This window comes from Mirounga angustirostris, unplaced genomic scaffold (assembly GCF_029215605.1).
Source record: "Mirounga angustirostris isolate CCGP_5_RB_7025 unplaced genomic scaffold, mMirAng1.0.hap1 SCAF_1, whole genome shotgun sequence".
Classification (NCBI taxonomy): Eukaryota; Metazoa; Chordata; class Mammalia; order Carnivora; family Phocidae; genus Mirounga; species Mirounga angustirostris.
In genome coordinates, this window is record NW_026991709.1 from 46,697,612 (window position 1) to 46,712,585 (window position 14,974).

General features: G+C 39.6%; 2 protein-coding genes across 10 annotated transcripts in view; one reads left to right on the top strand and one right to left on the bottom strand.

Annotated features, from left to right (window-relative positions):
• Nucleotides 1-14,974, top strand: part of CMSS1 (cms1 ribosomal small subunit homolog) — a 380,673-nt gene that overhangs the window by 15,646 nt on the left and 350,053 nt on the right. The gene's annotated exons all lie outside the window — the stretch shown is intronic.
• The window catches only part of FILIP1L (filamin A interacting protein 1 like), a 300,285-nt gene that overhangs the window by 15,186 nt on the left and 270,125 nt on the right, over nucleotides 1-14,974 (bottom strand). For 6 of the 8 annotated variants that reach the window (XM_064584418.1, XM_045902743.3, XM_045902744.3 and 3 more), the window contains one exon: nucleotides 11,801-14,576. In XM_064584418.1, the coding sequence (XP_064440488.1) occupies nucleotides 11,801-14,576 (2,776 nt within the window). Of the gene's footprint in view, nucleotides 1-995; nucleotides 4,304-5,066; nucleotides 6,511-11,800; nucleotides 14,577-14,974 lie in introns of those variants that run through there. The other 2 variants (XM_045902741.3, XM_064595507.1) reach the window with 2 other exon arrangements.

The window sequence follows — 14,974 nt, forward strand, 5'->3', positions numbered from 1 at the left end:
GCATGCTCTACCGACTGAGCTAGCCAGGCGCCCCGTCCCCTTTCTTTTTATTCATCTGTCAGATTTTTTACCTCAGGTTTTGTTTTGTTTTGTTTTTTTCTTTTTTGGTGATCTTCCCATCCCTTCTTTCTCATTTCTTCATTTGCACCCATTTAAGTTTTTTCAATTGTTCACAGGCTTACATTTTACAACAGCCTTGGGTGAGCAGTTAGAGCAGAAGCTGTGATGCCAAATAGACTTGGGTCTGCATTCTGGTTCTGGCACCAACTAGCTGTGTGTCCTCAGGCAAGCCTTTTAGCTATTCAGACTTCAGTTTCCTCATCTGTGATACTTATCTGGGTATTAGAGTATTACTTTACTGTTCTTTGGGGAGTAGGAAAGACCCTGGCCCATCAAAGTTCCAGATAAGTGTTTGTTGTTACTAATGTTAACAGTATGAACTTTGTCGTTTTCCTTATATTTGTTCTTAAGATGCGTATTTCTTGATTATAATCATAACTTTTTTCTTTTTTTTTTTTTAAAGATTTTATTTATTTATTTGAGAGAGAGAGAATGAGAGAGAGCACATGAGAGGGGGGAGGGTCAGAGGGAGAAGCAGACTCCCCACCGAGCAGGGAGCCCGATGCGGGACTCGATCCCGGGACTCCAGGATCATGACCTGAGCTGAAGGCAGTCGCTTAACCAACTGAGCCACCCAGGCGCCCTAATCATAACTTTTTTTCTTTGGTTATTTCATCTTCCTTGTTTTTCTGCTTTACTCTCTCCTATTAATTATTGGAGACATGTTAGCGAGCATAGGAGTTGAGGCAGCTGACCAAGCAGTACTGTGCTTACTGGGCCTAGTTTCTAAGCAATTCTGACCCAGAGAAGGATCTCTTCACACAACCTTTTCCTTCTTTATCCTACTTGGTCTGGTCATCATCTTTCTTTTTTAGAGTACCTGAAAACATACTATTTTCTACTTTTTTCTCTTTTCCTATCTTTTAATTGAAAAATGAAATGAAGTCCTTTGGCCCTGACATTCTGTGAGTCTATGAAAAGAACAAATGCAAGCCCGCTATGGCCGCCAGGTGTGTTGTTAGCCACGTGAGCCTTCGTTGAACACCTACTACCAGCAGTATTTAAGTCCTGGGTAATGTAGTGCAGTGGTTCTTAAACTTTATAAGCCCAAGAATGAACCAGGCAGATTGTTTAAATGCGGATTTCCTGCATTGGTTTTCATAGGTCTAGGCATGTGGAAATCTGTGGAGTCCTGAGTGATTTTTATAAAGGTGATCAGTGACTGCATTTGAGAAACGTTGATGTTAAGAGTTTCAAAAATAAATGGTAGTGGATTCTTGCTGTCAAGAGATTATAGTATAGTATAGTATAGTGTATGAGAGATTATAAAAAAGAGGCAAAATAAAGTGCTATAATAGAGGTACAAACAGAAGTATTTTGGAAACTCGGAGGAAGATTGGCATTTGAGATAGGAGTAAGATTTCAAAAGGAGGAACAAAGTGAGAAGCTTATTCTAGCCCTAGGAACAGCATGAGCAAGGTGCAAGGCAAGAAAGCTCAATGGTATGTGGGAGGATGGTCAGTACCGTGTTCTGGTGAGGTTACAGGGGTTGTCCAGTTTCAAAGGGAGTTGAGGCAAGAGATGGAGGCCTGATAGAAAGTTTGGAACTTGGATACTCAATAATGTAAGTGTGAAGTAAGTGCTGTTTTTGGTGCTGGTGGGGTGGAGAGGACTGGAGAATTGCCATGATTAGGAAGGTACAGTAGAAAGATCACTAGCAACATGAGTGAAGATTGGATTAGAAATGTGAGGGGTTGAATGCAATAGATTAACTACCTTACACTACTGTCCGTATTGAGGTCTGGATTTGGGGAGTAGTAGCACAAATAAAAGGGGGAGGGCAGACAAAGAAATACCAGGGCAGTGTGGCTGACTAGATCTGGGGAGTAAGCAGAAAAGTGGAGAATGGCTCCCAGATGTTGAACCTTGGAACAAGGAAGGTAGTGGACCATCACCAGAAGTAAGACAAAGCAACCCAAAAGGAGCAGTGCAGTGGGGTGTGGGCACTTTCCAAGTTTGAAGTGTAGCTGGACCTTCCATGTGGAACTGTTTGGTAGGCATTGAACACTTGGGAGATCTTGCTTTGAGAATCATCATGAGAGAAATTGTTGATACTATTCAAGTGGCTGAGAACCCAAGGGGAAAATGTAATTCTTTTCACCTGCCAATCTCTTCTTCTACGACAGATAATTCTACGTTCCTTCCCAGAGCCTGAGAAGTGAGTTTTATTGGGCCCTATTCTGTGCCTACATACCCACCCCACCTCCCAACCCACCACAAGGCCACCAATCTTACTGATAAGAGTGTAACTAGTTCTGAGAGCAGCCCCCTACTAGAGGCATTTCTTCCCAGTTCTTGAACGATGCATAGTGATTGGATCATTATCCAGGCACTGATTGGCTAGCAGGGGGAAAGGAAATCCTGTCCCTGTCCTCCAGTGACCAGGCTGGCCCCTCTGCCATTGTGTCTGAGCTGAGCAGACAGATTACATAAACTTATATTCTGTGGGGGGATCTGCCAGTCCTTAGCACAGGGGCATTCAGTAATTACAGGATGCCTCCCCTGCCCCCCCAGAGCACATTTCCTTCCTCATTGGCAGTCTGAGAAAACCTGGAATAGGGCCATAGTTGATAGGTTGGCCTAAAAAAATAGTAATAATTGTCCATTGTTCTCCCTAGTCTTCTCATTACCCTTCTTAGAAGCTAAAATTAGCAGCCCTGGCATTTATATTTTCTAAAATTTTTATAATACATATGTATTATTCATAGAAAAAAGTTTTATATAAAGAATTGTGTTGCTTATGCTTGTCATTATGAGAGATGTCATCCTTCTTCACTGAGATCCTTACCCATTGACCCCCTCCTTGTTACCCTGAAGGGATTGTTAGGTGTTTTAATGTTTCCTATGGGCCTTTTGGGGACCTGTTACAATTTTTAGTTAACTTCTCTTTCTATAAAACTGTAATTTTCTGAAGCCCAATATCAATGAATTCAGGTAAGAACACCATTAAAAGGCAAAGAACAGAAAAGGGATAGCTCTTTTTTTTTTTTAAGAGAAGGAGAAAAGCAGTCAACTCACTAATAATGAAGAATAGTAATTTGTTCTTGAGAAATTGTTGTGAGTTGTTTAAAGAGTGGTTGCATTGAATCAAGTGTTTTTATGCATTTGTTTATGAGAGATAACATTGAAGACCAACTTGACAACTTTCTCTAAAATGTCAGTTTTATTTGTGATGTTTCCTTGGTTTACAGTTATTTCATCCTGAATCAGAAGCAGAATTTAGAGACTGACAAGGTTGAACCCTAACACTTTTCCCCCTGAGCTCGGAAGATAAATGGTGCTGCTGCTGCTGCTTTTTTTTCTTTAAGGTGATGTTCGGACCATCATTCTTTCCTTTTAAGATAATGGTGTTGCTTGAGAAGTGGAAATCCTAAATTAGGGTATACCATCCTGGAAGATATTCTGGTCTTCTGCAGAGGCAGAAGTCCCACTACCTCTGGGCTAAGTCGCTGGTGCTTGTCTTTATGGTGGCTAGACTTTGATCCTTTGATTGTCTTTTCTGGAGGTGTTGGGTCACTATCAGGACTATCAAGGCACTACTTACTTATAAGCTTTGATATGCATGGTCGTGTTGTTCCCTCTGTGGATCATTTTTATTCACTTCTGTTGTTGTGCTCTCCAGCCACCTCTGAGCCAATCAGGTACCTCATACTCCAAGCTCATTCTGCATGCCTGGCATTTTCCTGATGATGAGGAATTGTGCTTCTCCTTGGTCTTGCTTTCTCCTGTGTCCTATCCACAGCACATCCCCAAGTCCATCTTCCCCATGCCTGCCCATTTATGTGAGGCATGGCCTCTCAACATTCATTATCTCTTATTTCCCAAACAGTAACCTCAGGGAAATGGGAGGAGTTGGAAGGGGAGCCAGATCCCTCTGGACTGTGGTGATGATCATGGAAGGTTTCAGAAAAGGTAGGGCTTGAGCCAGACTTTTCAGTGTGAGTCACTTGATGAGAGAAGAGCAAATTATCCATGTAGAGCAGTGGGGAGGAGGTAGGGGAAAGTCCTGTGTATATTTAGGGGCATTCCAGTGTTCTGGCTAAAGTGGGAGACTTTTGAGAGAAGAGTGAGTACAGGGATGTAACGTTAGGCAACCTGTCTATGCCCTTAAGTAATGGGAGAGGTTCAAATGCAATTTATTGTGCTTTCCACTTGTACTGCGGTAGCTTCTCAGTATGTTTCTCTGGAAAGAGAATGGGACAATATAACTAAATTTGTGTTATAACGTCTCATTTTTGTCACATACTAAGAGAACAACCTGAAGAAATTTTCCTTATATCTCAGAATTAAAATTTTTTATCTCTAAAATTGTGAAGATACCTACTTTATAGGGTTGTTGTGAAATAAGTGTATAAAGTATTAGTTGTTTCCATTATCTCACTTCTCTGAGGTGAGATAGAATGCTCCCTAGCATTATATTCAAGGCCCTTCACAGTCCAAGAGGCCTGGGCCCTTAAGCCTTAACCCTGCCCCAACCATCTCAGTTGCGGCCACACTACACTGCTCATTGTTCCTTGAACATTGTTTTTTTCCTCTCCTACCTGCCCTCACACCTCTGCTCTTGTGGGCACCTCCCTGGAACACCTTTTGTCCTCTCTTTATCCTACTCTTCCTCATCTCTCATCTATTTCTGAAATCTAACCCCCGAACCTGCCCCCAGAGTAACGTGCTCCTCCTCCAAATTCCTGTAGTACTTATTATCTAAGAATTCCTTCTCTGTGTTATGCTCTTAATTACCTTTTAAGGTAGTCCTCAACTCCCACCCTAGATTCTAAATCTTACACTTGCATAACTGCCTTGCACCGCAATAAGTAATATTAGGTACTTCATAAATATTTGTTGGTTCATTCTTGTAGCTGATTTGTTGAAGAATGAAGAACGCTTGTATTCTAATAGAAGACATTTGTGCCTCTGGTGGTTATAAGCTACTACAGAGGGAATTGAAACTTCTCAGAGAGGACTCTTTGGAAAGGTCTAAACAGTAAAGGGTTATCTCTTAAGTTCTTAGGAATCCTCCTGAAACCCTTTTCACCCACTAAGGCAAAGGCGTTTGGTTCTCTAGACTTTTCTTTCTTCTCTTGAAGGCATGTGAGAAATGGAAAGCTCATCTGAAAACTCAAGTTTGTAATATGGTATTGAAAGAAACAAAGGTACAGTATATTAACACAAATATAAATGTCAAATATACACGTGCTTTGGGCCAATCTGTCAAATTAGTAGAAACAACTAAAGTCTTCAGTGCAGATTTTTAAAGTTGCTTTGAGGCTTATGTTTAGTCAGATTCAAGATTTTCATCTTTACATACCAGACATAAGACTTTTCAAATGAGCTGTTAAATTTTCCCCACAGCAAGTCCTGTAGAAGAGGAACTGGCTCATAGAGTTAGTCAGTCCATCTCCCTAATGCAGTGGTTCTCAAATGGAGGTGATTTTACCCCCCAGAGAACATTTGGCTATGTCAGGAGCCATTTTTGTTTGTCACAGTTGGGGGATGCTGCTTGGCATCTAGTGGGTAGAAGCCAAGAATGCTCCTAGACATCCTAGAGTGCACAGGACATCCTTCCCCAACAAAGAATCATCAGATCCAAATTATCAATAGTCCTGAGGTTGAGAAAGTTTGCTCTAATAAGAAAAGAGCTGGTATGTTGAAGGTTAAAAGGCTAATTCATAGAATTTTAAAGAAGAAAACACATCTTTAGTGACCATCTAGTAGTTAGGACACCTGCAAGTGGGAAAATGAGGAAGAAGAAATTTAATTTCTGAAAGGAAACTCATGCAGATAATTGGTTTGTTTATTTATGCCCAACCTTATTTCCCAAAGGAATTTTAAGCAATTTGAAAAGGGTGTCAAGCCGTGGAGAAAATTCAGAAGTCATTGGAAGTTAGAACTAGATATGATCTTAGAGATCACCAAGTCCAGTTCTCTTTATTTCACAAAAATTAAATGACTTTTCTAGGGCCCCATAGCTGACTGGGAAGGGCATGAACTGGAACCTGATCTTGTTTGCTAGCCTCAAATGTTCCCTCCCACCCCATAAATCGATTTCTCTAAATCTTTCCTTGGCCTATTTCAAGCCTCAATTGCTCTGTGAAGCCTTGTTAATCTACTGTTTAGTCCTCCTTAATCTCTAGTTTACTGTGTGAATTTAGTTTGCACTTGATTAAATATTATCTAATACTCCTTTGTTTCTTGTCTCCTTCCTTTCAAAGGCAGTGAATCTTTTGTCTCCATACCTGCCCCAGTGTTGGTAGAAGACAGGTAGTTCAGTGGATGTCATGATCAGTGGATTAACCAGTTGTGTCCATGTGGTGCTTTGAAGAGAAGACATCGTGCATGTCACTGAGACATATGAGTGGCATGTCAGTGAACCCATTCCACCTTTCCAGAGGCCTAAGGAATGCAAAGTGAAACAGGCTTTGTAGATATGTAGGGCCTGTATACATTGTTAGTTATGCGAAGATGACTAGGCTTTCAAAAGCAAAATAAAACTCAGAGGCAAAAAAAATCCTAGATAACGTTACAAAAATATCATACAGGACCATTGGGCTATGGGGGAAAAAGGAAATTACTAAAATAGGAACATTTAAAAAGCTTTCAAAAACTGCCTTAATCAGACATATTTTATTTCTCTTGATCAATAATTTTATTAAAAAAAACAAGTGAAATTTTAAAATGAAGCTACAAGTAAAGAAGATTATTCCTAGGATAGCTGACTGTAGCCCAGAATACATTTTTATGGCACCATTTTAAGTGTAAAAACTAGTGTCCTGATGGAATGTTGAGATTTATATGTGCTACCATATGAACAGTGTTAAAGTTCATTATCAAATGATAAAGTATTTAGAAGTGTTGGCCAATTAACTGGCTGGACTCCCTAAGGATTCCTTACCCTACATTGTTGCCTTTGGGGGATGCCTGCTCTGATACACTTCACTGCACAGTGGAAGGGTCCATCAGTTGGAAAGGAAAGTATTTGGAGTTTAAGTGAAAATGAATTTAAGGGGTTTTAAGATTGGGGACTTTATTGAACCACTTATCTTCCTTGCTCTTTTCTTGGCATTTGCTCCACTGTGGCCTAAGGTGAATGGAGTCCTTTGTTTTGGTTCATCCAAACTGCTCTCTTTAATGTGTGTTCTGGACCATTCCCAAGAAATGCTGTAGGGTTATTGAGGGCCTGGGATCCGAGGGAGAAACAGCTTGTAGGTGTCAGACAGCCTGCTACTGCTCAGCTAAAAATTCAGGCATCTATGCTTTGCTACAGTTGTAAAACTAGGAACCTTCCCACCTTATAAAACGATAGTTTTTATTAAGCTTTTCTTCTGAATAAAAAGAAAACCTGGGGAATGAGCGTTCTATTTGTCATGCCAGCCACTAGAGGGCAGAATAGTCACACTTCCTTGGACAGGTGTAATTCATTCTGATAGAGCAGGACTACCGTCAGAACACATTTGCTAATGTTTATCAATGTAGGAATTTCTAAAACAGTGAAATTCCTACTTTAGAGTGCATACTAATCAGCAGAGTAATTTGTTAAAAGTGCAGCTTCCTGGGTCCTACCCTCGGAGATTCTCATACATGTATGTTGGATTTTACTTTGAGAAACACAGAATCTTAATGTTTTGGGCATGCATTTTTGCCTGATTATGTTTTCTTTTAGGATTGCAAAGCAAAATGATTTTTGGAGGGAAAAACAATAACAGAAACCAAGGTATAGGGAAATTAGGATGTTGTTAATTTAAAGATCTTTCCTTGCCATTGTCTTATAAGTTTCAGAGGAGACTCACTGTAAAGATTCAGAATCAAAGAAGCTACCAAAAACATGTTTTTGTCTGGAGTTCTATGTCAGTCAGTAAAGATCATCAAATCCTTAGGCTTCAATTCTAAGAATTTTTTAATGAAATATCCTTTTTATGACCATCTTATAGTATAACCTACTTTTTATCCTTTGGGTGACATGAAGACCTATGTCCTAATGTCTTGGTGTTGTGAAGTATAGTTGTGGGGACCTTCTGAGTAGATTTATGTAATTCTGTCATCATCTTGAACAAATAGAGACCTTCCTTTATATGTAAAGATCCAACTATTGTAATGCACATTGTCCTAGTAAGGGTGATGATTTTATTTTTGCCATTGCCCCCAGGGAACAGAGGCAACCTTGGAGTTTTGCCACTGTTCTTAAAAGGACAGAAGAATATGGAAAATCGTTTAAATCTGTGGTAGGATACTGCAGCTTAAAAAATTAAAGAGATAGGAGAACTGAGTAAAATGAAAATTGGTTCTGAAGCTGGGACTTCAGATGAAATGAAATGAAAGGAAGATATTTTATCAGATGTATATAAAAACTGTCTTCTGTGAGTCTCTCATGGGCCTCCTTCTTCTAAGAAAACAAACTTCCACCCTTACATATCTCATATGAAGATTTTCCAGTGTCACTTCCTTCCTCCTTCCTGGTTTTCAAGGTTCTTCTGTGATTATATACAAATGAAAAAGAAAGTTCTATAACCTTTCAAACATACACACGGTTATAAAAATTTAATTTTGAGGGGCACCTGGGTGGCTCAGTCAGTTAAGCATCTGCCTTCGGCTCAGGTCACAATCCCAGGGTCCTGCTTAGCAGGGAGCTTGCTTCTCCCTTTCCCTCTCCCCCTGCTTTTTTTTTTTTTTTTTTTTTTTAAGATTTTATTTATTTATTTGACAGAGAGGGAGACAGCGAGAGAGGGAACACAAGCAGGGGGAGAGGGAGAGGGAGAAGCAGGCCTCCCACTGAGCAGGGAGCCCGATGTGGGGCTCGATCCTAGGACCCTGGGATCATAACCTGAGCCAAAGGCAGACACTTAACAACGGAGCCACCCAGGTGCCCTCCCTCTCCCCCTGCTTGTGCACGCTCTCTCTCTCTCTTTCTGTCAAATAAAATACTTAGAAAAATAAATAAATAAAAATTTAACTTTGAAATTGAGGACTAAAAGTCTAGAATGTGTGAATGGGAAGATGCTCTTTTTTAATGTGTGATTTTATGGAAAGGGGCAGATGCTTTTTTTTTTTTCAGAAATGATGCTGTCTTTACCATAAATTTTAATTAGTAACACTTTTAATTATATATGTTATTAATATGACAGTGTTCCTAAATTCTGATGGTGATGTGAATTATTATACTGAAGTAATCCTCCCAGTAGAAGAACCTCTAAAAGAGGTTCAGTTCCTTGAAAGTCCAGTAAACTTTTAGTAACATTAATCACTTGGGATGCCTATTTGTAGTAAATATCTAGAGCAGATGATGAAATGAGAATTTGTGCATTATAATCACGGAGCTCAGATCCTGTGGTGTTAACTTTATTATAGAGAATTGTTCTGGCTCACATGAGAAATTGAACCCTTACAAAGCGGATGAACTATTCAAGAGCCCAGAGCTTTTCAAACTCTGTTAGTTACAGGTGCGCCAGGAATGGATGTCCCCTCAGCAGATGGGGCAAAGTATTTTCTCTCTGGGCCATTACGTTACAAAGGTTGGGAAGCACTGCAAAGACTTTGTTCTTTCGTTCTTTCTACTTTCTGTCATGCTCCAAAATGTTATGTGTACCCTCTCTTGATTATATCTAAAAAAGCATCTTAGGCAGTAGCATTATCAATGTCTACTTTGAAAAATGTAAAATTAAGTATGTAGTTTCTTCTAAAGTTCTAGCCTAAGGTGACTTAAAAATAAAAATAGTTTTGGGGTGCTGGGTGGCTCAGTCGGTTAAGCATCTGCCTTCAGCCCAGGTCCTAATCTCAGGGTCCTAGGATAGAGCCCTGCAACAGGCTCCCTGCTAAGCCTGTTTCTCCCTCTGCCTCTGCCTCCCTCCAGCCCCTGCTCCTCGTTCTCTCTCTCTTTCTCAAATAAATAAAATCTTTAAAAATAAATAAATAAAAATAGTTTTGAAAAACATTTAGACCGTCATATATTTTGTAATACAGTTGGGTCACTGCCGATTCCCAAGATAAATGTGTTGAAACAGAAGTTTTCTCATTCATCACCAGCCTCAGCTTTCATCCAAATTCATTTAATGATGATGCAAGCCCACAACATTGGTGTTGCAGTTCATCACCATGGAAGTGTTTCTGTCAACAAATCCTCGCTTTGCTATCATGAAATTGATTTTGCAGGGAAAAGGAGGATAATCATGGAAGATTTCTTTTACTTCTAAAGATCTTCACAGTTTGCCTGGGTGTCTAAATGAATTGTGTTTAAAATCAGTAGCTGGCAGTAAAATTGACCAAACTAAATTAACAATTATGAGGTTGGAAAGGGGGAACTGATAATGAGCTATTTTGTCTGATTTTTTTTTTTTTTTTTAATGCAACTTGGGGACCAGATTTGTAATTTAAAATGTTCCTCTGAAAACTGTTGTTCTCTGCTATGGAAATATAGATCATTTTGAAAGAGTCCTTCCTATAAGGTAAGTATCAGAATTCTTAGAATGCTTTGGCTAAATTTTTCTCACTTATCTTGTAAATGGCATAACAATAATCACAGAAGAAATTTTCTCAACTAACATAATGTATGATTTTTTTTTAAATATGCCTTTTCTATAACTTGTGTTTGAAACTATCTTTGGCTTCTATTTGCTTGTTTAGAGGTGGGGGGAAATGCAATTACATTGTAAGCTTCTGAATATAGCCAATTTATAAGCAAGATAGGAAGCACCTACCTTAAATAATCCAAACTATTTTGGGATCCAGATAGGAAAGAAAAACAAGAATGACATTTTTGCTTTGAAGCAGTGTTCAAGAGCATATATCATAGTGGCTGATTTCAGGTTTGGATGCAAATACATAGGTTTTCACCTATAGTAGAAATACAGTCAACTCTTGATTGTCAAGATAACTTGTGTTTTCAAATGTGCTTTTTCTGGCTTCCTGTCACATTTCATTTTTACTTTCACCATCAGCTCATATGTGCTTATAAAAGCAAATTATTTAATTTTATTCACTTAGTGTCAGTAAACATTTATTAAGTTCTCAATATGTGCTAGGCACTTTGCTGGGCACCAAGGATACTGAGATACATCTCAAGCAGGAAGTTAAGTTTGCTCCTGAGAGATCTTACAGTTCACTTTAAAAACAAAGAGACATAAATTTTATTTATTTGAACCACTTCCTCTTCCTCTAATAACGTGTGATCAGAAGTTGACTGTAAATGGGAAGTGGGAAGTAGATCCTACTTGTTTTTAAGGAAGAATTAATAGACCTTGTGAACAGGAAGTAAAATTCTATTATACATGCAAAAATATAACACAAAATGACCAAAAAACAAAATTCAGCAAGCAATGGTAAAAATAACAAATTATTTACTGCTTTAAAATGTTAAAGTATTTCATCAAGACAAGTTGCAGTGAAATTAATGTGAGTTATGGAAAATGAAATACATAAAGATGTATTTATACAAGTGCAGACTAAATATTTTCCATACAGGTATGTAAATGAAAAGATATACAGTAAGTGCACACTTGGTATGACTATTGCAGGCAACACTTAGTTAGTTTCAGATACTCTTGGATAGTTCATGCACAAACCTTCCCAGAGTACAAGTTCAGTCAGTCTTTTGGGGGATGTGGAGGGATAATTAAAAAGGATTGAGTTCCTTGCAAAAATAGCACTATAGACCGGATGAGGGTGAGAATCGTCAGTTATATATATTACTTACTGTAATTTGTGATTGTCGAGGAAGAGGTGTGGCTGTTGGTGTAATAGTAATACTGCTGGTGACTTTATTGGTTGTTTTGTTTAGGGCCCCATTAGTTAAGCCTTGAGTTCGGTTATCCTGTGGTGGTGTTGAAGGGCTGGCAGGTCTCACGGGGCTGGCTACAGCTTGCACGTAAGGACTTCCTAAGTGAATGTGGATTTTATTATCCTCAGTAGTTATCACACTTGAACTGTTGCTGTTTGAACGCTGAAACTGCCATGATGACTGCCGGTCAGGGGAGACTCTGAAAATCGCATGCTTGGCACTGATTTCTATCGGCTCTGGGGAACGTCCCTGCTCAGGAGAGCCTGCTGAACCAGTCACAGCCAAAACCTGAATAGGTGACATTGTCCTTTCTGGAGTTACAGAACCACAAGACTCTGGGGTCTGTGCTCTGGCAAAGGTTGCCATGGTAATTGGGGACATGCTTTGCTCTAAATTCATGAGGCCTTCAGCAGAAGTTTTGGATTTCACTGGTGTTATGGAGGCATTTTGGAGGATGGTTATCCTTTGCTTTGGGGTGCCACAGTTTGGTATCACTGCAGTGCTTGTGTAAGAGTGAGGACTTTCTGTAGTCGGACTTGTGATTTCAAGAGTGGCTGTGTTTTGGACATGGTCTGGAGTAACTTTTATATGAAGTGGCTGCCCAGGCGTGTGGCTTAGGACTAGATCTCCAGGTTGCATGAAGTTGCCATTGGGTTTAGTCTGTATTTTTCCATTCTGAGGATAGCTCTCCTTAGATTTCATCCAAGGAATCCATAGTTTCCTGTTAACAGGACAGGGAGTAGATGAATTGCATTTGAAGGATAGCACAGATTCCTCGTCATTAGGTTCCTCATCCTGGTCCTCACTCTCCTCATACAACTGACCATTGATGACTGCTCGTTCCAGAGGAATGAGACTCTTATAATCGGGTGGCTCATTGTCTCCTACTTCTGTCTGAACTTCTTTAGAAAATACTTGAGGGTCAGAGATGATTCTTCCATTGAGACTAGGCCGGAGGCTCTTACTAAAATGCCGGTACCTCTCTAACTCTTTAGTTAGATTTTCAATCTCTCTTCCTAAATCTCTGTTCCTGTTTTCTTGTTGATTGAGTTTCTTTTGCAGAACTGAATGATCTCCCTGGAGATGACATATTAGGTCCTCAGTTGCCATGTATTCATGAATTTTCTCTTTCAGTGCATCCACTTCTCTTGAGAGGTGCCCTGATTTAGCTTCTTCTTCTTGAAGGCTTTTGAAAAGCCATTGTTCATGGCTGGACTCTGTCTTTTCTGCTAACTTGTACTTATTAAGTTCCATTTTAACATGTTCCAGCTCTTCAGATAAAAACTGAGCTTTATCTCGTTCATTAGCATACCTTCGTTCTAGAGTCTCATACTCATCTTCTGTTTTCATAAGGTCGTCCTCAATGGCTTTCATATCCTTTAACTTCAGTCTCAGTCTTTCCACTTCTTGAGAGAGCTCTTTAATCTTATTGTTTTCTTGGTGTAATGCTGTTGTAGACTTACTAGAATCTTGATTTAATTTGTTTTTTAGAAAATCTTTCTCAATTGCTTCCAATGATTGAAGTCTATTTTTCAGCATATTAACTTTGGACAGGAGATCATTTCCTTTTTCTTCTTCTGCTTTCAGTTTGTTCTTTAGATCATCTCTCTCCTTGGTGACACTGTACATTTTTTCTTCCACATCAGTTTTGGATTTCAGTGCCCTTTTTGTTTCCTCAATTAGCTTCTCAGTAACTGTTGTCACTTTATTTTGCTCCATTTGAAGTTGAGAAGAAGCAGCTTGCAACTTATCTTCAGTTTGCTTTAATTTTTCACTCATTGTTTTCCTTTCATCTACCAGCATCACAGTTAATGTTTTTAGTTTAGTTAAGTCCTCTTTTAGGGTGAATTCTGTCTTTTCCAGCCGACTTTCAATGGCTTCTAGCTCTTTGATCCTTACTTTTAAACTCTCCAGTTCTTGAGACAACTGCTTTGTGGTCATCCTTTCTTTTTCTAAATTGCATTTCAGAGAGTAACATTCTTGTTTGCTTTTGTTGAAGGCATCTTCTAATTTGTCCAGAGCCATAATTCTTTTATTGAGTTTTTCAACCTCTAGTTTGAAGTCTTTACTCTGTGATGTTTCCTTTTCAAGCCTCTTATTGAGATCTCTGCACTGCTCCTCCATTTTTATGAGTTCTTCATCCTTCCCTTCCATTTCTAGCACACGTTTCCTGAGCTCCTCCACCTCAGCCATGATACCGCAGTTTCCATATTCTCCCTTGTTGATTTTTTCTTTTATATCTTGCAGCTCCTCTTCTGCTTTTCGTAAAGACCTGTTTGTCTCTTCTAACTCATCAATTTGCCGGCTGAGTGCTGCCAGCTTTTGTCGAAGCTGGCGATTTTGGCTGTCCTCGTTGGTGAGCTTTGCCATAATTGTTTCTTGGTTCTGGTGAAACTCTGTGGTCTGTGTTTGCAGTTCTTTCTCTAATCTGGTTGCCTTCTGCTCTTCTTCCTGAACTCGGGTTTCAGCGAGGGCTAGTTTAGCATGTGTTTCCTTTGCATTTGTGGTTAGGTCTTGGATTTTCTGTCTTTGAAGGGCAAGCTGTGCTGTCAGCCTTTGTTGTTCGTCCACCACCATCAAAGCAAAAGACTTCAGTTTGGTCAGCTCCTCTTTCAGGGCAGTGACCCTTTTTTCCTTTTCTTGCTCCTTCTTCTCCTGGGACTTGGTTTCTTGGTCAATCAGCTTCTTTAATCTGAAAAATACAAGAGTGCATTCTATTTTGTGATTGGTGCTTCACCAACTTATCAGCTGTGATTAAACATTTGTGTAATTTAAAGATTTTTTATTTATTTATTTGAGAGAGAGAGAGCAAGCACATGAGAGGGGGGAGGGTCAGAGGGAGAAGCAGACTCCCCGCCGAGTAGGGAGCCCAATGCGGGACTCGATCCAGGGACTCCAGGATCATGACCTGAGCCGAAGGTAGTTGCTTAACCAACTGAGCCACCCAGGCGCCCAAACATTTGTGTAATTTAAAAAGATCAATTAGCTATACAGAATATGGAAAGGGATTCCTGAATTTGATTGGAGAGGAGAATCTTGATAAACAGTTATCTTGCTTTTTTGCTTTCACTACTCCCTCTCCCCCAACCC